Genomic DNA, 20,857 nt, shown 5'->3' on the forward strand with positions numbered 1-20,857 from the left:
TCGGCGTAGCTGAAATGACGAGCCATTATATTTTAACGCGGGTTAACTACCCTCTCGCTTCGCTTAGAGGTAGGACTTCACGGGGGACAGGGCTGGCGGGCAAATATGTGTAAATAGCTAAGGTTTGTATGGCTAGAAAAAATACAAATTATCTCCGAATTTGTCATTTGTTCCGTAACCGAAATACAAACCACGCTATTTACATGGGGTGACTTAACCCTTAGGTAGGGTGGTAAGTCCCAGCCTTACTGGCTTTGGCTTTGCCCGGGGACTCAGAATCCGAGTGAGCAGCACTCGAGAAAAAGAGTCCCTGCACCTCGCAAATTCCTTGCTCCACAAGGAACGTGCGGCCTACATAAGCTTGTGTGTGAAGGAAAGAAGTGTGACTCGTCCTAGGAAGTTGACCTGAAGTCCTTTAGATGGAAATCTAGGTTAGGACGTTCCCAATACCACCTCGTCAGGGTATAGGGGACGTGACAGTATTATACTAATACTAGAAGCACAAGGAAGCATGGTTTACCTGCAGTGGTTTGAGGTCAGCTATGCAGAGAACCCAGGATGCTGCTTTCCCCAAGAGAGGGGAGGATGAAGAAAAGAGTAAGGGCCAGACATACTTTTTCATTCATGCAGTCTAAAACCGGGTAACAATGCCCTCAACCTTCTGCTACCTGTCCATTAAGGAGCCTGAGGTTAGACCTGCTGTTGTGCAGCCACCATAGGGCCGATAGAGAACGTATCGAGGCTCCTGTGGGTCACGACCTACAGGTAGTGGGCTGTGAAGGTTGTTTGACGCTTCCAGACCCCAGCTTGTAGCACCTGCATCACAGAGAAGTTTCTCTTGAATACCAGGGACGTTGCGATGCCTCTGACATCGTGTGCTCTAGGGCGACGTGACGGAGGAGGGTCTGGATTCAGGGAATGATGGATGACCTTTCGAATCCAAGGTGAAATGGTATTCTTGGTGACCCTCCTCTTCGTCCTTCCTGTGCTCACAAACAGGGCTTGCACGCGAGGACGAACTGCAGCTGTTCTTTTAAGATAACGCCTCAGACTCCTTACTGGGCATAGTAGGAGATGGTCTGGGTCATCTGTTACAGAACGAAGACTCGAAACCCTGAAGGAGTCGAACTGTGGGTCCGGAACCCCAGGATTTTGAGTCTTGGCAACAAACTCAGGGACGAACCTGAACATTACCTCCCCCCATCCCCTTGAATGAGCGACGTCGTACGAGAGACTATGAAGTTCACTGACACGCTTGGCAGAAGCTAGAGCGAGCAGGAACACCGTCTTCCAAGTAAGGTGACGATCAGAAGCCTGGCGTAATGGTTCGAACGGAGGTCTCCTAAGAGCCCTGAGAACCCGAGCCACGTTCCATGGAGGAGGTCTCACTTCCGACTGAGGGCAGGTAAGTTCGTAGCTTCGTATGAGCAAGGAAAGTTCCAGCGAAGAAGAAATGTCCAATCCTTTCAGACTAAAGGCCAGGCTTCAGGCTGAGCGATAGCCTTTCACCGCCGAGACCGAAAGGCGCATTTTCTCCCGCAGATAAACAAGAAACTCTGCTATTGCTGGAATAGTGGCATCGAGGGGAGAGATACCCCTCCCACGACACCAACCACAGAAGACTCTCCACTTCGCCTGGTAGACCCCTGCAGATGACTTTCGCAGGTGTCGAGACATCCTCTCCACAACTTGTTGCAAAAAGCCTCTCTCTGTGAGGAAATGCTGGATAGTCTCCAGGCGTGAAGCCAAAGCGAAGCTACGGCTTTGTGGAAGATGTTGCAGTGTGGTTGCTTGAGTAGCTCGTGTCGTGGGGGAAGTTCTCTCGGGAGTTCCGTCAGGAGCTGCAGATGGTCCGGGAACCACTCTGCATGATGCCATAGCGGAGCTATCAAGGTCATCGACAGGTTGACCGATAGTCTGGTCTTGTTGAGCACCCTTCTCATCAGACAGAACGGTGGGAAGGCGTAAACGTCGATGTTGTCCCACCGTTGTTGGAAGGCATCTTGCCAGAGTGCCTTGGGGTCCAGGACTCGGGAACAGTACAGCGGCAGCTTGAAATTCAAGGCTGTCGCGAACAAGTCCACTGTCGGGGAACCCCACAAAGTCAGGACTTTGTTGGCTACTAGAGGATCCAAAGACCACTCGGTACTCACTATCTGCGAAGCTCAGCTCAGACTGTCGGCGAGCACATTCCTTTTGCCCAGAATGAAGCGAGCTAATAGTGGTATCGAGCAGATATCGGCCCATCTCATAATCTCTACTGCAAGATGGGATAGCTGTTGTGAAAAGGTACCTCCCTGCTTGTTGATATAAGCCACTACTGTGGTGTTGTCGCTCATCACCACCACAGAGTGACCCGCCATGGTCTGTTGGAACTGTTGAAGGGCCAGATATACGGCTTTCACCACCGGCCTGAAAACCTGTGGTTCAGAACGTGGGCCCCCCACCCTTCTTTTGACGCGTCCGAGAACAGCATCAAATCCGGGACGAGGACGAGAAGATCCACTCCCTTTCGAAGGTATAAATTAATTATACTGAAACTTCAACCAGCAAGAATGTCTATTCTCATTCACGGCTGAGATCCAAGTGAATTGTCAGTGAGCCGGCTGAGAAGGCAGTTGCCTACCTGTGCATTATTTGAAAATTATTGATGAAGCATGGCTGGATGTAACACAAAGAGCCTTAAATTCAGTGTGGATAAAATTGTGGCCTTATTCTGTAGCTGAAAGGAACTTCTAATTACCTTTCGGTTGTTTACACCTCATAATGAATTTAACTCCCGTGTTCCAGCTTCACTGTTATCTATTCTCCTAAAGTAAAGGATGATGTCTTGTATCCATGCAGGAATAAATATAAAATAAATGAGTCTTTGAATCACAAAAAGATATAAGAAAAGTAATGGAAATTCAAAAACAGAAAACAAACCTTTCTTTGCATCTAAATTGAGATCTTTCTTCACGGCATCCTTCCCAGGGAAGTTCCACAACGCAGAATGCCCTGACTCCGGGGCAAAAACTGACAAGGAAAAATCTAGATTAAGAGACTGAAGAAAATCTTGTACCAAGGCAGCAGCCAAAGCTCCTTCTCTCGACCCAAGAAGCTGTTTAACCGATGGACTGACTAACGGGACGTTTTTCTGTTAAAAGCAAACCATCAATATAAATAAAACTGCTGAGAAAATTGCACTGATTACAACTGGATTTTGTGGGTAGCCTCCAAAATATTTCTCAATATGTAGCAGCAAAGAACACGAATTACAATAAGAAATGAAGACATTTATTAGCTACTTACTTCCTGAAATTCTTCTTCTAATGCCAAGAAAACACTTGCTCGTAATTGTGCCTGAAAATAAAACAAGAAATGCTAAAAGAATTGAAAAAATATAAGCAACATATTATGCCATAGTTACCCTTATCAATATGTTTAATGGTCAAATTAGTGTTCTCTAGTACTGTACTACAGAATGAATGCATTAATCAAAAGGCAAATGACAATAATATAATGTATTTGGCTACACAGTTTAGCCTTATCATAAAATTTAAAGTGGTGTTTTTGTAGGGTTTGGAACAGATTAGGAGATTTACACATAGAAAGTGACACATAATACAAAAAATTCACAAAACGAAAACCACTCTGGAATGAATTTCGTATCTTGAGTCATTCCTGTATTTCAATACATTACTGTAATTGCACTAGAAGCAAATATAAATATACTGTACAAGGTAAAGCAATTGGAAACAATTGGCTAGATTCTAACAATACAAAATATAAAAAATTTATTTAAGGCAATTTCTATTTTTCCAAACTACACAGACCCAGAATCCTTTAATAGGAGTATGTTTTCAGCAAAGTTGAAGGGTGGCAGTTAAAATTTCTAACAAGGTGGTGGGGAATCCCCACCTGACATAGTGCTGAGCCCTTGCCTAGGATTTGCGGGGTGGTTGAGGCGGGTTTAAAGGACACTCATGAATGGCAGAGGCAAGGGTTCGTGATATTGCCCTATCAAGCAAGACAATGTCCTAGAGACTGCCAAATCTGACAAATTTGTAGATAATTTGTATTTTCCTTAACTATACGAACCTTACCTATTTACATGGGGTAATTACTTCGGCGTAGCTGAATGACGAGCCATAAAAGTTTTAACAAGGGTTTACTACCCCGCCGCTAGTTAGCGGGGGGTAAGGAGGGGTAGCTAGCTACCCCCCCCCCCCACCCCTCACACACACAGGTGAATGCTTCACTTTGCTTAGAGGTAGGACTTATCCCGGGGGACAGGGCTGGTGGGCAAATATGTGTAAATAGCTAAGATTTGTATAGTTAGGAAAAATACAAATTATCTACGAATTTGTCATTTGTTCCGTAACTGAAATACAAACCATGCTATTTACATGGGGTGACTCAACCCTTAGGAAGGGAGGTAAGTCCCTACCATACTGGCTTTGGCATGCCCGGGGACCCCAAATTCGAGTGTGTAAGTACTCAAGCAATAAGGGGTCCCTGCTCCTCGCTGGCATGCTGTGAAACTGCTGCGGCATACATAAGCTGTGTGTGAAGGTGAGAAGTGACTCGTCCTAGGAAGTTGACCTGGAGTTCTTCAGATGGAAATCTAGGCTAGGACTCTACCAATACCACCTCGTCAGGGTATGGGGACATGACAGTATTACATTTAATACTAGGAACACAAGGGAGCTGTAAGTTTACTTGTGAACGAAGGTTCTGGAGTGGGAGGTGAGACCTTCCGGACTCACCAGTGGTAGCTTATACACCCCCCCCTGGAACCCCCCCCAAGCGGCGGCGCGAGCCCTAAACCACGCCCCCTTGGGCGGAGTTACCAGAGACGAGCGGGTTGACTCGGCAATGGAAGTCACATTTTTGAAGTTGTAATAGAACAAAAAATAACACAGAAGTGGTTGAGCTTACCTTGGTAGTGCAAGTTATGAAGGAATTACTGTGAAGGTGCAAATTGTTGGACATAAAGGTCTTTTTACTAGTAAATTCAATCTTCTTGTGCTCTCTTGGTTGATATGAATATTGAAACATTCCAGTTAGTTTGTTTTCTGTGGAATAATAGTGATTGTATGTGTGTGTTCTTGTATATAGCCTACTCTGTTGAATTATGAAGTTGTTAGAATATTCCCTCCTAAGTACTGTACATGGTCTCCTCGGCTCACGGGGGAAGGGTTGGAGGGTGACCCAGACTTTGAGTCCGGAAGGTCTCACCTCCCACTCCAGAACCTTCGTTCACAAGTAAACTTACAGTTCTGGAGAGGGAGGTCTCAACCTTCCGGACTCACCAGTGGTAGCTAGGCAGATGCTTCAGGGGGCTTGAAGATGAAGTCCAGCGACCACAGCATCGAAAGCTCCCTGTAAGCCGAGGAGAGCATAGTAAGAGCTGAAGACAGAGTCGCTTCTCCAATTCATTCTGGACATGATTTCTTGTATCGATACTCCATTGTATAGCAGTCTTGATGAAGCTTGCCCCCTTATAGAGTGAAAATTCGTTGACTGTTTAGTTGCATTTGGGTCGGCTCTGAAAATGCACTCCCTAAAAAGTTGTCTCATTTTTTGTAGAGACATTATCTTGAAGTGTTCATCTAGCCATATGTGGTCTTTCCTGTCTATGTTTCTTTCCATACAGACTTTGTTGGTGTATTCCAAATAGAAGTTCAATTGTCTGACTGGACATATTTTTGGTCTGTTAGGAAGCTTCCTAAAGCTGATCTCTATTGGCGTGTAGTTGTTCTTTTGGTTTTTGGCCATGAAGGAAGGGTGGTTCCGTAAGACAATGTGTTCTGGGGTGAAGGTGCTCCTGGAAATGCTGAGATTGTTAAATTGATTAGCTCTTAAAGGGCAAGCTAAGGCTACTAGGAACAAGGTTTTCTGTGTCAGTAGTAAGGTAGAGTTATCTTTCGTGGTGTTGAGAAATGAAATTACTTTGTCTAGATCCCAGCCAGGGAACTGGTGAGAATTTCTAGGTTTCCTTCTATTAACTCCCGATATCATTGCTTTGACATATTTGTCCTCTGCAAGACAGTAACCTGGGAAATAGCCTGACAAGATAGGACCTAAAGCTGCTCTGTAGCTCTTCAGGGTGTTGTAAGACAGACCCTTGTCTATAAGGTGATTGAAAAATAAAATAATTGCTAACAGGGGAAATTTGTTGTCTCTTCCATACTCCTTGTGAATGAAACTTTTAAAAATGTTGTATAGGTTTTCATACTTGTGCAAGGAGCTGTCCCTCAAGCTGACAGCAATTTTGGAGCAAACCTCAGGAGGAAAGACGTTAGGGAGCTGATCCTTTAAATTTTGAAGGCGATCAAAGTTGATTGGAGCTTTGCTGAGGGCGAGATACAATCCTTGAGAACTATCTGGTAGTCTTCGATCTTCACAATATATCGTTTGTGCTGCTTCGCGACTGACTTCACTAATGGAATCCATGGTTCCGTCCCCTGCGATATGGTGCAGAAAAGCATATTATTATTGCATTCTTTATTGATTTTAAAAGCTACTTTGTGTAGTAAGAATCCTGGTGGAAAGGCATAGAGGGGTGTTGATCCCTTCCAGCTAATCGTAAGTGCATTATTGCTGATGGCTTTTTGATTTGGAAGAGATGAACAGAACTTTTTGCACTTAGTATTGAAACCATTTGAGAACAGATCTATTTCTGGGGTGAAATTGAAGTCAGAGCAGATTAAGGAGAATAGACTGTCACTGAGGGAAGTTTCTGTGTGAATGGAACCTCCCTGGAAAGTGAGTCTGCGATGGTGTTACTTACTCCCCTGATCCATCTGGAATTTATCTGTATGTTGTGATCCTTCATGGTACTAAGTATTTTCCTGACTAGTTCATGGGCTAACTTGTTTCTGATACTACCCTGTTTCTTTATCCAACAATTAGTAACCTTTGAATCAACATGTATTAAGACTACCTTGTTGTATAACCTTGTGATGAAGTGTTCCAAAGAATAGAAGCAAGCTAATAACTCTCTTACATTGATGTGAAGGGAGGATTCTTCATTTGTCCAAGTTCCATTTATTGAGAGCATATTACCCGCTATTACTAATGCACCTCCCCAACCCTGGTTGGAAGCGTCAGTGAAAAGTTCTGCATCTATCTGTGGTTTTGGAATGTTAATCTCTCTGTACATTTGTCTCTGTTCCCATGGCTTTAGGTATTTTTTGAAGGTGTGGGGAATGATTTTGTACCCTGAATTAAAATAACTGTGGTACCTGTGGAGATATTTAAGATGGAATCTTCCCAAGCTTGTATAGGATGCACTAAAATTTAAAGCTCCGATTAACATTTGATAGGAATGCAGGTCGGATTTAACAGAGTTGGAGAAAGCTTTGGCCAATTCGACACACTTCTCTATGTTTTTCCCACTGGGATTCATAGTTTTCTTAATCATATTGTAATGCACTCCTAAAAATTCAATTCTTTGAGTCGGTTCAATTGTAGATTTTTTAAGTGAGATATTCCATCCTAAGTCTGACAAGATCTTAATGACTAGCTGAATGTGATTTTTACATTTTACATAATCTTTTGCTAATATGAGAATGTCATCAAGATAGTTGAATATTAAGATGTTATATGAGGTTCTAATATACTTGATCACTGTGTACATTATTTTTGAAAAAATATAAGGTGCTGTCTTTAGTCCAAAGGGTATCACAGTCCATTTGAACTTCCTTTTACCTAGTTTGAAGGTTAGAAATTTCTGGCTACTTGCATGTAATGGAATGTGCCAATAAGCATCTTTTAAATCTAGTTTGCAGGCCCAAGAGTTTAGATGTAGATAGGGAAATATAGTATTGGCCTTGAGCATGGTAAAAGAAGGTTTTTTAATCATGGTGTTGAGCACTTTCATGTCAAAGATTAGTCGTACTGTTCCATCTGGTTTGAATTTATAAAATATGTGGTTGGAGTAGTAAAAGGAAGTTCTGGGGATCTGCTCTATGACACCTAGTTTTAGCAGTCTGTCACATTCACTTTCCAATATTTTACGCTTGTTAATTGAATAAAATCTATCTTTACCTGTTCTTTTTAATGACCTCTGGGCTTTAAGTTTATTATTAAACGGAATTCTCACCCCTTCATTGATAATTTTACAAGCAAAAGAGGCATTAGGAAGCTTTCTCCAACTATCAATATTCATCAATAATGACTTACCTATCCTATTCTCTGGGGGGCTCTGGGAGGAGTTATTCATTGGTTTTGAGGCCAAAGGCGAGGTCTCTTTACTTCTATCTTGATTTATAGCATTTGGCCCAATGTCATGATGGTCTGGTGCGGAGCAAAGCTCGTTATTATCTGGTGCTGAGCAAAGCTCATTAACCACTGGTGCTGAGCAAAGCTCATTAACTGGTGCTGAGCAAAGCTCATTATTAACTGGTGCAGAGTAAACATCGTTATCAACTGGTGCATAGAATACTGGTGCTGAAAAAATTTCTCTTTGAACTGGTGCGGAGCATGGCTCAATTTCTAGGGTCTTTCTTTTCTCTGGCTCCTGAACTATTAGCTTGTCCATTTTGTGACCTCCCCCCCCCTGTACCCACCTCGCCTATTACCTCTTCTAAGTGGCTGAGACTTGAATCTAAAGTTAGGGTTACCTTTGAGGAAACTGAACCTTCTTCCCTGAAATCTGCCCCCGAAGTTGAATTTCCTACCCCTGAAGTTTGCTGCCCCTCCTCTGAGGAGGGGACCTTTGTGAAAGCAGGCAGCAATGGCTGATTTTTGGTCTTCAGTTAAATTCCAAACTTCTTTAATGTCTGCTTTGATTATAAGATCTCTTACTTCTTCCTTGAGGTATCTAGGAAGTGCTCTGCTTCTGAAATTTCTTATCAAATTTTGTATGAGGTCTATGCTCCTCCTTAGGGGACCAATAATAATTTTGGACAAAAAATCAATGTCATTTACTTTGGAGGGGTATACAATGTGTGCCAGTGCTGCATGCCCTTGAAAGGCAGAAATACTCATTTTAATATTTTCAATGTCATAAAAAAATTTTCTCTTATAACTGTCATCAAATACCTTACCTTCAGGCCAGAAATTCAACTTTGGAGTATTAATTAATTTAAAAAAGTCTGAGAACTCCTTATTTTGACTACTAACAAAGAATTTATCCCGGTTATCACTATGGCCTTCACTGAAAGTTAATGCTACTAGTGAATTATTCAATTGAATTTTCCCTTCTCTATGAAAAGATGGTTCAGCTTTGAAATTGGTGGAAATATATGAAGGAATGGGTTTATTGAATGTAAGAAGGTTGAAATCTTCGTAATCACTTTCGTCTCCATTATTATAAAAGGAAAAGAGGTCTAAATTTGCACTTTCAGGTAATTCAGGTGATCGTCTTGAGCGCTTAGTAGGAGGGGGAGCCTCATTCTTCTTAGCAGGTGAACCACTTCTGCCGAGATGAATGTTTAATATCAGTGATTTATTTACCATAGATTAATTTAAATGTTTGTTCAACAGGTATAGTAAATATGGACAGCAGCGGACCTAGAAGGCTGAAGTCAGGCAATGGGGTTCACGACTCAAATAGCCCTCTTAGGTTAATTCAGTGCCATATTGAAGTGAATGATAAGTTTAAATCTGTTAGTATTAATAAACTAGACCTCCCTCATATGTAACCCTTATCAGATAGCCCCCCAGGGCCTAGGCTAGTGTCGATAGGTTTAAAGCGAGAAATGTAAGCTCGAACTTACCTGTGGTCTAGCCTACTGCCTATTAAGCGCGTGCTTTTAATGTGTCAGGCAAGCAATTTGTTTTGTGTGCTTAATTATAATTTTGTAATATATAAAAATTGGATTATTTAGTTTGTTTATACCGATTAATCGTGTAATAATCATGCACATGCTTTGCTTAAGCTACTTACGCTATGTTCGGAAGTGCCTGCTCTAAGCATTCAAATCATAACAAGCTTACGTATGGGGGCCGCCATTTGCATTTGTGACGTCATTAGTCTAAATCAGCTGCTTTCCATATGACGTTTTCGTTGTAAACAGAATTTAAAACCTTACCTTTTCTGGATGATTTGCATAAGAGTTTGATTCTGTTGTAGTAACATATTTACGATATCAGAATTAGAAGGCATATCACTATCTGCAGTCGATTGTGTTCGTTTTTCGTTACTGATTACGTTCTCCTCTCCGCTGGAGTCTTCGCTAAGCCGATGCACCTCCGCGGAGGTAAGAATTTGCCTAGACATAATTAAGCCGTGGGCTGAGATATTACTCTGGTTGCTGAGTGCAGGATAATGAAAATCAGCAAATGTTGGGAGCAGCGGGAGGGAAAAAAAGGAGAACGTTCTGTGCCGAAGTCAACTTCAGAAATGTGACTTCCATTGCCGAGTCAACCCGCTCGTCTCTGGTAACTCCGCCCAAGGGGGCGTGGTTTAGGGCTCGCGCCGCCGCTTGGGGGGGGTTCCAGGGGGGGGTGTATAAGCTACCACTGGTGAGTCCGGAAGGTTGAGACCTCCCTCTCCAGAACATGGCTTACCTGCAGAGGTTCGAGGTCAGCTGTGCAGAGAACCCAGGGTGCTGCTTTCTCCAAGGGAGGAGAGGATGAAGAAAAGAATAAGGGCCAGACAGACCTTTTCATTCACGCAGACTAAAACCGAGTAACAATGCCCTCAACCTTCTGCTACTTGTCCATTAAGGAGCCTGAGGTTAGACCAGCTGTTATGCAGCCACCACAGGGCCGATAGAGAACGTATCGAGCCTCCTGTGTGTCATGTCTTGCAGGTAGTGGGCCGTGAAGGTGGTCTGACGCTTCCACACCCCAGCTTGAAGAACCTGCGTCACTGAATAATTTTTCTTGAAGGCCAGGGACGTAGCTATGCCCGACATCATGTGCTCTAGGGCGACGTAACGGAGGAGGGTCAGGATTCAAGTCGAATCCCGGCCGAGATGGTATTCCTGGTGACCCTCCTCTTCGTCCTCCCGGTGCTCACGAACAGGGCTCGCACTTGGGGACGAACTGCAGCTGTTCTTTTAAGATACAACCTCTGACTCCTCACTGGGCACAGTAGGAGATGGTCTGGATCATCTGTTACAGAACGGAGACTCGAAACCTGGAAAGAGTCGAACCTAGGGTCCGGCACTCCCGGATTCTGAGTCTTAGCAACAAACTCAGGGACGAAGCTGAACGTTACCTCCCCCCATCCCCTTTAATGGGCGATGTCGTACGAGAGACCATGTAGCTCACTGAATCGCTTGGCCGAGGCCAAACCTAGCAGGAAAACCGTCTTCCAGGTAAGGTGGCGATCTGAAGCCTGGCGTAATGGTTCGTAGGGAGGTCTCTTCAGAGACCTGAGAACTCGAACCACGTTTCATGGAGGAGATCTCACTGCTGACTGAGGGCAGGTAAGTTCATAACTTCGTATGAGAAGGGAAAGTTCCAGAGGAAGAAATGTCCATTCCTTTACGCCTGAAGGCAAGACTTACGGCTGAACGATAGCCTTTCACTGCCGAGACTGAAAGGCGCATTTCCTCCCGCAAATACACGAGGAACTCCGCTATTGCTGGAATAGTGGCATCGAGGGGAGAGATACCCCTTCCACGACACCAACCACAGAAGACTTGCCACTTTGCCTGGTAGACCCCTGAGGATGACTTGCGCAGGTGACCAGACATCCTGTTCGCAACTTGTTGCGAAAATCCTCTCTCTGTGAGGAGATGCTGGATATTCTCCAGGCATGAAGTCGAAGCGAAGCTACGGCTTTGTGGAAGATGTTGGCGTGTGGTTGTTTGAGTAGCTCATGACGTGGAAGGAGTTCTCTCGGAACCTCCGTGAGGGTTGCAGAAGGTCCGGGAACCATTCTGCATGATGCCATAGTGGAGCTATCAGGGTCATTGAAAGATTGACCGATATTCTGGTCTTGTTGAGCACCCTCCTCATCAGACAGAACGGGGGAAAGGCGTACACATCAACGTTGTCCCACCGTAGTTGGAAGGCATCCTGCCAGAGAGCCTTGGGGTCCGGGACTGGGGAACAGTACAGCGGGAGCTTGAAATTCAGCGCTGTAGTGAACAGATCCACCATCGGGGAACCCCACAAAGTCAGGACTTTGTTGGCTACTTGAGGATCCAACGACCACTCGGTACTCACTATCTGCGTCACTCTGCTCAGACTGTCGGCGAGCACATTCCTTTTGCCTGGAATGAAGCGAGCCACTAGCGAGATCGAGTGGACTTCAGACCAGCTCAGGATCTCTACTGCAAGATGGGATAGCTGTTCCGAAAAGGTACCTCCCTGCTTGTTGATATAAGCCACCACCGTGGTGTTGTCGCTCATCACCACCACAGAGTGGCCCGCCAGGACTTGGTGGAACTTCTGAAGTGCCAGGAACACGGCCTTCATTTCTAGCAGGTTTATGTGAAGGTACTTTTCTGATTCTGACCACAGGCCTGATGTCCTGTGGTTCAGAACGTGGGCCCCCACTCTTTCTTTGATGCGTCCGAGAACAACATCAAATCCGGGGGAAAGATGAGAAGATCCACTCCCTTTCGTAGGTTCTCGTCCGCCACCCACCACTGGAGGTCCATCCGTTCCGCAGGACCCATAAGGATCAAAGTGTCCGGGGAATCGTGACTTTGATTCCACCGGGACTTGAGTCGCCACTGGAGGGATCTCATTCTGAGGCGACCGTTTTGAACGAGACGGGTCAGGGAGGAGAGGTGGCCGAGGAGACGTAGCCACGATTGGGCTGAGAGTTCTCAATTGAGGAAAGGTCTCGCAACCTTTCTCAGCCTTGCTATCCTGTCGTCTGATGGGAAGGCTTTGTGGAGATTGGTGTCTATGACCATGCCTAGATATACCAGTTTCTGAGAGGGCTGCAGAGAGGACTTCTCGAGATTTACCGTGATCCCTAGATCCTGGCAAACTTCGAGGAACTTGTCTCGGTGGCGAAGAAGGGTTGCCTCCGAGTCCGCTAGGATCAGCCAGTCGTCCAGTTAATGAAGGAGACGGATGCCGATCCTGTGAGCCCACGATGAAATCAGGGTGAACACTCTGGTGAACACCTGAGGGGCTGTGGAGAGACCGAAACACAACACCTTGAACTGGTAGATCTTGTTGTCTAGGCAAAATCTTAGGAACTTCCTTGAAGACGGATGGACTGGGATCTGGAAGTACGCGTCCTTCAGGTCCAGTGTACACATGAAGTCTTGTGGTCTCACTGCAAATCTGACCGTGTCTGCCGTCTCCATACTGAACGGAGTCTGCTTGACAAACCCGTTCAGGGTTGAGAGGTTGATGACTGGTCTCCAGCCTCCAGACGCCTTTCTCACAAGAAAGAGTCGACTGTAGAAGCCTGGGGACCCGTCTACAACCTCCTGGAGAGCGTCCTTCTTCAACATGGACTGGACTTCTGCCCAAAGAGCTTGCCCTCTCGCCGATCCCATGGCAAGAGAGCTCAACGACACTGGATTCGCTGTCAGGGGAGGTAGAGAGGCTGTGAACGGGACGTGATAACCCAGAGCAATCACGGAAATCGTCCAGGCATCTGCCCCGAGTTGCTGCCACCTTGTCGCGCAATTTTGTAGGCATCCCCCCACTGGTGGACATGCAGGGGGACTGCCAACCCTAGCGTTTATGGCCTCAGCTGTTACCTCTAGGGTTCTTGCCTCCCCTGGAGGACTTCTTGCTCCTTCTGCTCTTGGTAGGAAAGGGCTTAGACACCTTCGGCTTTGCTGCAGTGGTCTTCTTCGTGTCCTTAGCTGGACGAGGCTGTTGAGCCGCTGGAGGTTTGTAGGGCCTTGATGTCAGGGCCCTATGGATGAGGGAATCCTGGTTGGACTTCCTCCACCTCTCAGCGGTAAGCTCCACGTCCTTAGGCTCAAACAAATTCTTACTAAACACGGAAGTGTCTGAGCCTGCTAACTTCCGAACTGGGAACCTTCTGGTGGAACCTCTCAGCCACAGCGTCCCGACGTTTGAGAATCGTATTGGCCCACAAGCTCGAGACTTGGTGGGCCAGAAACTCAATGGTCTGTGTGCCTGAGAGTAAGAAAGTCTCCAGTGCCTTCCTGGTGCTTTCTTTGGAGAGATCCTCAGACCACACCAGGATGCCCAGAGACCCCAGCCAGATGTCAAGCCACGAAGTTGCCTGCATGGCACACTTAGCGACCTTCTCCGGGCTTAGGATCTCAGTAGCTGAGTAGGACACATGCCCGTTGGAGAGTCTCTCTAGAGTCTAGAGGGACTCCCCCGGTGAGTTCTTCCACGGAGTGATGCATCGGAAGACCCAAACAAAGACTCCTCAAGGATCTCAAAGTACCTCCTCTGATGGACTCGAGGAGGAGGGAGGAGCTTGTTACCGGCGCTGGATCTGCTAGAGGAGGCAAGCTCAGAGAGCTGGCCCTCGACCTTGTCCCTGGCACTCTTCATCCCCTGAGACTAGGGCAAAGCTGAACTGGCCCTAGAGGGTTTCTGGGTGCCGTAGACGCGGTCCAAGACCGTGTCCTTACCTTCACGAGGAGGGATCTCAGGGTCTGGGATCCCGTTGAGGTTCCTCATGAGGGTCAGGACTTGCCAGAATGCGTGTTCTGACTCTTGGCGCTCTCCTCCTAAAGGACTGGCAGTGAAGTCTCCCGTCCCCAGTGGCTCTTCCTGGAGGGACACGTGGACATCCTCGGAAGGTCTAGATGGCTCCTGCCTGATCCTTGTTGACGATTTAGGGATCGTCTTACAGTCAATCGGTTCCCTCCTGGGCGGGATACAGGACTCGAGTAACGATGGGTGCTGGCTCTTTTCCACCCCTGGTCGAGAAGACTTCTCAGGGAGAGGCGGAGCTTCCACCATTGGTGCGATGGGGGAACGGTCCGGCTCGTCCGACTCTCCTGAGGGTGGGTAATCCTCATCCGCAGGGGAGGGAGAGAAAGTCTGGGGGGGAAGGAGCCTTGCGCAAGGATCTGCGAGGAGACAAAATAGGCCTTGGAGGTGTTTCCACGGGAGAGACTCCTCTCTTCCTCTTCAGGGGGGAGGAAGCTGCCACTGATTTGTGACCCATGTCACAGAGGGCAGGCTTCATCGCCTACACAAGAGCTCTGACCAGGGTACCGAACCAGGGCTGCTGGCTGACAGTTGCGCTGTCAGACACTCCCTCTGGAAGGGAGGGGATCGTTCGATCCCTTGGAGGAGTCGACAAATGCGGGTTCGCCTGCGAAGCTGGAAAGAAAGTGTCCTTAGACCTGTCCGGGAACCGCCCCTCCTCCGGCGAGCGCGCTGGTCTGCGCTTGCGGGGAGGGGAACGAGACGAAGACCTATCTGCCAGACGACGCTCACGCTGGAGGTCGCGTGATGGGCCCTGGTCAGGGTCGCGCACGAAAGGATCGCGTGCCACAGGAATCTCGCACTCACGCATCGGTGTGGGCGAGATAGGGTGGTGGAGCGGGAGCGAGGGCGCGGTGGCGCGTACGCGAGGTCACAGGCGCGTGGGAGCGATGGCGCGCAGGAGATGGTGCGGGCGCGTGGGCACGGTGGCGCGCAGGAGCTGGAGTGGGCGCGGGCGCGTGTAGGAGATGGCGAGGGCGTGTGGCGCGCAGGAGCCGGAACGGGAGGCGCCCGGATGCGAGGTTGCGCAGCATCCTGATGCGGCACTGGAGGACGCGAGAGGACGGGCGCCTGAGCGCGTATCCGGGAGAACCGGGCGAGGGCGTGAGAGTGCTGGTTCAGGATAGCGTGAGGAAGGGATGGCGCGGTGGCGAGTAGGTAGGCGCTGGTCCGAAAGGACAGGCATACTCGCCTGTGGGCGCGCAGGTGATAGCGGGCGCGCATGTCGCGCAACAGGATGTGGACGCACTGGTGTGCGCTGCTGCGGTGGGCGAGCAGGCCGCGCGGTTTGATGAGGGTACACAGGTGTGCGCTGGAGGGTTACATGGGGCGCCTTGATAACTGGAACAGGGCGCGCAACCGAAGCGTCGCGCGCGGTTGGAACGCGTCCAGGATCGCGCATTCTGGAAAGAGAGCCCTGGGGTGCCTGTGAGCATCCGTGCGCAAGCTTAGGCGCCTCCTGGGCAGCGGGTTGCGATGTGGAAGCGTGCTGGCGCGTTGGCGAGCGCTGAGACTGGAATGGCGCGTGGGCGCGCTTCGCGCGTAACTCCAGACGAACCTGTGAGCGCCTGTGCGCTAGCATAAGAACCTCTTGAACTGCGCGCGACGAGGCAGGAACCGGGGAACGCTGGGGCGCCGGTGGGCGCGTGTGGGCAGGTGGGCGCTGGAGCGCTGTCACAGGAACTGCTGGAGGACGCCGGGGCGCAGAAGGATGCGGGCGCGGCAGGGGAACCCTGGCGCGTAGCAGGAACAGGGGCGCGCACGCGCAGGTGAGCACTGTGGCGCTAAGACAAGAACAGCGGCAGCAGCAGGAGGGCGCGCAGGAAGAACCTGGCGCTTGAGGTCAAGAGGCGCGGTTTGACGCTCAAGGCCCTTAAGCCCCGAAGGGCCCGGTGCCTGCGCAGTGGCAGGATCAGGTGGCGCGCAACGTGCATCCGCAACATCAAAGGGTACCGGCAAATCAGCAGGTCTGGACGAAGACTGGTCAATGTGTCCCGAAGGTCTAAGGTGGTAGCTGGCAGGGTCGGCGAACGGCGAGTCGCCTTCTAACTCCCTTGTGAGGGGAAGGAAGGCCTCTACGGCGAAGGGGAGGACGAGCCTTCCGCCTTATACGCCCACGAGGGGCCGTGGGATCAGCAGGCTGACCATCAAGGGGCCTCCGCAGAGGAGTCTCTGTAAGTGAACTCCCCCGAGGGGGAGAATCACCGGCAGGAGAGACCGTGGGACTTAGATCCTCCCTCGAAAGGTGTTCGGAGGGGGAATCTAAGCCGTCAGCTACCTCAGCAACAGGAACGGGGGTTTGACTAGACCCACGAGATGTCTCCGTCACAACAACGTCAACCACAGACAGAGGATCTATCCCTGCTGTAGTTGGCGATTGTTTGACAGCCGCACCAAGTTTGATCATGTCAAACAGGGCTTCCTTGGAGGGCGAACCCTGCAGCCCCAAGGAAGCCCAAAGCTGTAACAAATCACGATTAGACATATTCAAATCCTCCTCCGGGGGAAGAGGGGCAGCCACCTCGCTATGGGAGGCGACTACCTCTCCCGCACCCCGGGATCGGTCAACAGCAATACGGTCTACGCTACCACTCGCCAGCCTCTCGGAAGAGACCGCTCGAGGGGGAGCTTCGGAGGAGGAAAGAGCTACGGAAGAAGAAGTCCTGGAATTTTTTCTCTTCAAAGAAGCCTCTGAAGGAGAAAGATCCCTTTTAGACTTTTTCTTCCGGCGCCGGGCAAACCTCTCCCACTGAGAGGTAGACCACTCCCTACATTCTATACACACATTACCACTATCACACCGCTGGCCCCTACAGTGAGGACATAAGGTGTGGGGATCGGGGTCGACCGCTGACATAAAAGTCCCACAAGGGCGGCCGGGAAGTCCAGGGCATGTACGCATAGTAGTAGAGGCCAACTTCAAACACACTGAAAAAGAAAAAGCAAAAACAGATTAAATATGGCAGTCAAAGCGAGGGAGAGAGCAGACAGGTCTGTTCTCTGCCCGAGCCAAAAGTAAAGAGAAGCATTCACCGGTGTGTGGAGGGGGGGGGGTAGCTAGCTACCCCTCCCTACCCCCTGCTAACTAGCGGCGGGGTAGTAAACCCTCGTTAAAACTTTTATGGCTCGTCATTCAGCTACGCCGAAGTAATTACCCCATGTAAATAGCGTGGTTTGTATTTCAGTTACGGAACAAATATTATTATTATCATTACTGTACTAGCTAAGCTACAACACTAGTTGGAAAAGCAAGATGCTAAAAGCCTAAGGGCTCCAATAGGGTGAAATAGCCCAGAGCGGAAAGGAAATAAGGAAATAAACAATATAAGAAGTAATGAACAATTAAAATAAAATATTTTAAAAACAATAACATTACCGGTAAAACAGATATTTCATATATAAACTATAAAAAAAAACTTATGTCAGCACCCAAGGCCCCTCTCCACCCAAGCTAGGACCAAGGAGGGTCAGGCAATGGCTGCTGATGACTAAGCTGATAGACCTATAGGCTCCCCAAAACCCCCCTTTCATAGCTCACAAGGATGGTGAGGTTGCAGCAAACAAAGGAACTAATGAGTTTGAGTGGGACTCGAACCACAGTCTGGCAATCACCCGTCAGGGGCGTTACTATATAGGCACCACAACTTGAAGGCCTCAGGTTTGTATGGTTTAGAAAAATACAAAATGCTTAAAAAAATCTGTGATATGTTCCTATACGTAATACAAACCTTTGACCTTTAATAGGAGACTTATCCTGAGGAGGATGTTTAAGTCCCTTTATAACCATAAGTGGCTGGTTTTTCTAACCCGGGAAACGTCAATGTACTTAGGTCCTGAAGAGGAGTGAAAGTCACAATGCCTGTTCAATCTCCAAACAACCTGAGCATAGAGATGCTGGAGGTGTTAGGTTAGGCCTCCACTAGGGAAAGTGGACACTCTAGGAGACTCTCAAGTCCATGTATCGCATTTATAAAATTAATGGGAATACATAAGCTTTACCTTCCTTCCCTTCATAAGAAGGATGGAGGGAATATTTCAACACAAACCAATGCAAAGAAAAGTTGCTCTATAGAATAGCTTACCTGCACTGCTTGTCTGTGATAGCTCAGGGGAGTGTCTATATTTTGTCCTAGCTGTTGCCTGCTTCTTCTCCTCCGGCCTACTTGAGAGAGACTTTCCTGGAAGCCCTATCCCCATGTCTCAAGGTGTCTTCTGAGACTGATCTATCTCGTCCTGAGATGAATCTCTCATCCAAGAATGATCTTGGGTTGAAGGGAGAGCGTTAGCGCTAAGCTTCAGCTCATGTTTTTGGCACTCAGAGGAGACAGGTGACATGGCTGTACTGGAACCTTGATCTCCAGCAGACAAAGGCTTTCTGTTATGCTTGTTCTCTCTCTTGGGAGGTGAGTTTCCAGGGTTGTCACTCACAGAAGTGGAGCAGTCCAAATGGTGATGCTTCTGAATAGGAGGCAGAGAATGAGAGCTCATGGTGATAATGCTTGAGGTAAACGTGTTTGTGAGTGGTGATCGTGCATGTGGTGATCGTATACATGTCGATCGTGTACGTGAAGAGTTTGCTGGATCCACGCGTGTCGACTTTGACCACAGTGATCATGCGCATGGTGTTCTTGTGTGTGATCATGGGATATCTTGTTCATGGTTATCATGGACATGCTGGCGACCGCGCATGTATCCTCGTCGGTGTCAAAGGCTTTGCCTTCCCGGAACCTCTTCAACTCTTTGAACTTTTGGGGAAAGCTCAGAAGAGAAACCTCATGATCACGAGGGTGCACACGAAGTGTGTTCCTAGCAACGAACTAGTTGTTCGTACATGTAGGGACTGATGATCCGAATTGGGAAGTGATCTTGGAACAGCTCGTGAGCATTCTTATAGTTGGTTCTTCGGGGATCTTTGACACTTCGGTGTTCATGCTCGTAGGAGATCGTCCTTGTCTTTAAAGACCTTTACTCCTTGTGTGGCTGATTCCTCCATAAATGAGACGTATTTCTAACATTCTGCCATCCTTATCCGTACGCGAGGGTAAGAAGTTCTTTGAGCGTCCAAACGCAAACAGAGTCAGAAATCTTAGTAGCAGCTTTCTTCCTTCATCTGGGTATTCCAGCATTAGAGACTTGAAGCATCCATGGAACTTCCATGTGCAGGAGAGGGCTAAGAGCATAGCTCGTCATCCTGACGAGTAGCGCTTTAAAACATTCTCTTGCAGGAATGACTAGTTGAGGCAAGGGCCTTGGCTGTCAAACCTCCACTCTTCCCATGGAGGAATGTTTTGGTGCAATGCTATTCCTCTCACAAAACCATGCAGAGGAACCTGGTGAGTTCTCAAGTGACTTCCCCAGATCAATCATCTTGTGCTTCAGTGGTCTCCTTTTCTTTGTGCCAGTGGACAGCTCCTCAGCAGGGGAAGAGGAAGTAGCGGGACCAAAGTAGGTGACGGGAAGTGACGACACTTCTCCTTTGCCACAGTTGCGGATTTCACAGGAGACAGGCCCTCAGCAACAAGTAATGGTTTAGCAACATCAAGGGACACATCAAAAGGTGCCACTCCCATACTCTCCCCAACAGGCGGAACGTGGGTCGCTTCTGCGACCTAGCCACAGCTAACACCTACAGAAGTTTCTCCACTGAAGGGGCGCCCTCAACACTAAGGTTGGGCCACAGCATAGCCAGGTCCAATTCCTTGCGAGGGTCGTCAACAGTTATAGGGGCAGGAATGATTTAGGCGTGAGACAGAGGTGTATTATTTTTGCTAGAGGAAGGTGATACTCCTGTCACACTCAAAGGAATCCATCAGGGAATAGTGCAGGATTCTTTCTTCCTCTTCTCTCCTCTGACAGTGATAGCCTCCGAGGAAAAAAAGAGGAAGAGCGCACAGCGGCCTTCAAACCCGGAGAGGGGAAAAGATACAAATTAGCTAGAGAGATTCTTGGGCATCAGTTTGGACATGCCCAACACCGATTCCGAAGAATCCCTCATCAAATTCTTCCTATTCTTCACGAACTCCGTACACTCAGGACAAAGGGACTCCTATGAACAGGAATGGTCCCTACAGCAACTACAAAGTTCATGTTGGAAAACCTCTGGCTTGCTCATATATCAGCTACAGCACTTTCCAGGCTTGCCAGGACACAGCCACAAGTCCGATCATGGAGCCAAAATCACACAGCACAGCAAACAGCAATATAGAAGAAAAAGCAGAATGGATTAATGATTTTAGCTAAGTGCTGGACAGTACGTCTGTACTCTAAGGAGGCCAAATTCAAAGTGAAGGTCAGCTTTACC

At 48.1% G+C, this 20,857-nt stretch overlaps 1 protein-coding gene across 1 annotated transcript in view; it reads right to left on the minus strand.

Moving 5' to 3' along the window:
• Positions 1 to 20,857, minus strand: part of LOC137650994 (centrosomal protein 43-like) — a 95,536-nt gene that overhangs the window by 72,352 nt on the left and 2,327 nt on the right. The window contains exons 2-3 of the mRNA XM_068384136.1: positions 3,292 to 3,342; positions 2,926 to 3,136 (exon numbers count right to left, since the gene is read on the minus strand). Of these exons, the coding sequence (XP_068240237.1) occupies positions 2,926 to 3,136; positions 3,292 to 3,342 (262 nt within the window). The remainder of the gene's footprint in view (positions 1 to 2,925; positions 3,137 to 3,291; positions 3,343 to 20,857) is intronic.

Source organism: Palaemon carinicauda, chromosome 1, assembly GCF_036898095.1.
Source record: "Palaemon carinicauda isolate YSFRI2023 chromosome 1, ASM3689809v2, whole genome shotgun sequence".
In the NCBI taxonomy this organism is placed as follows: domain Eukaryota; kingdom Metazoa; phylum Arthropoda; class Malacostraca; order Decapoda; family Palaemonidae; genus Palaemon; species Palaemon carinicauda.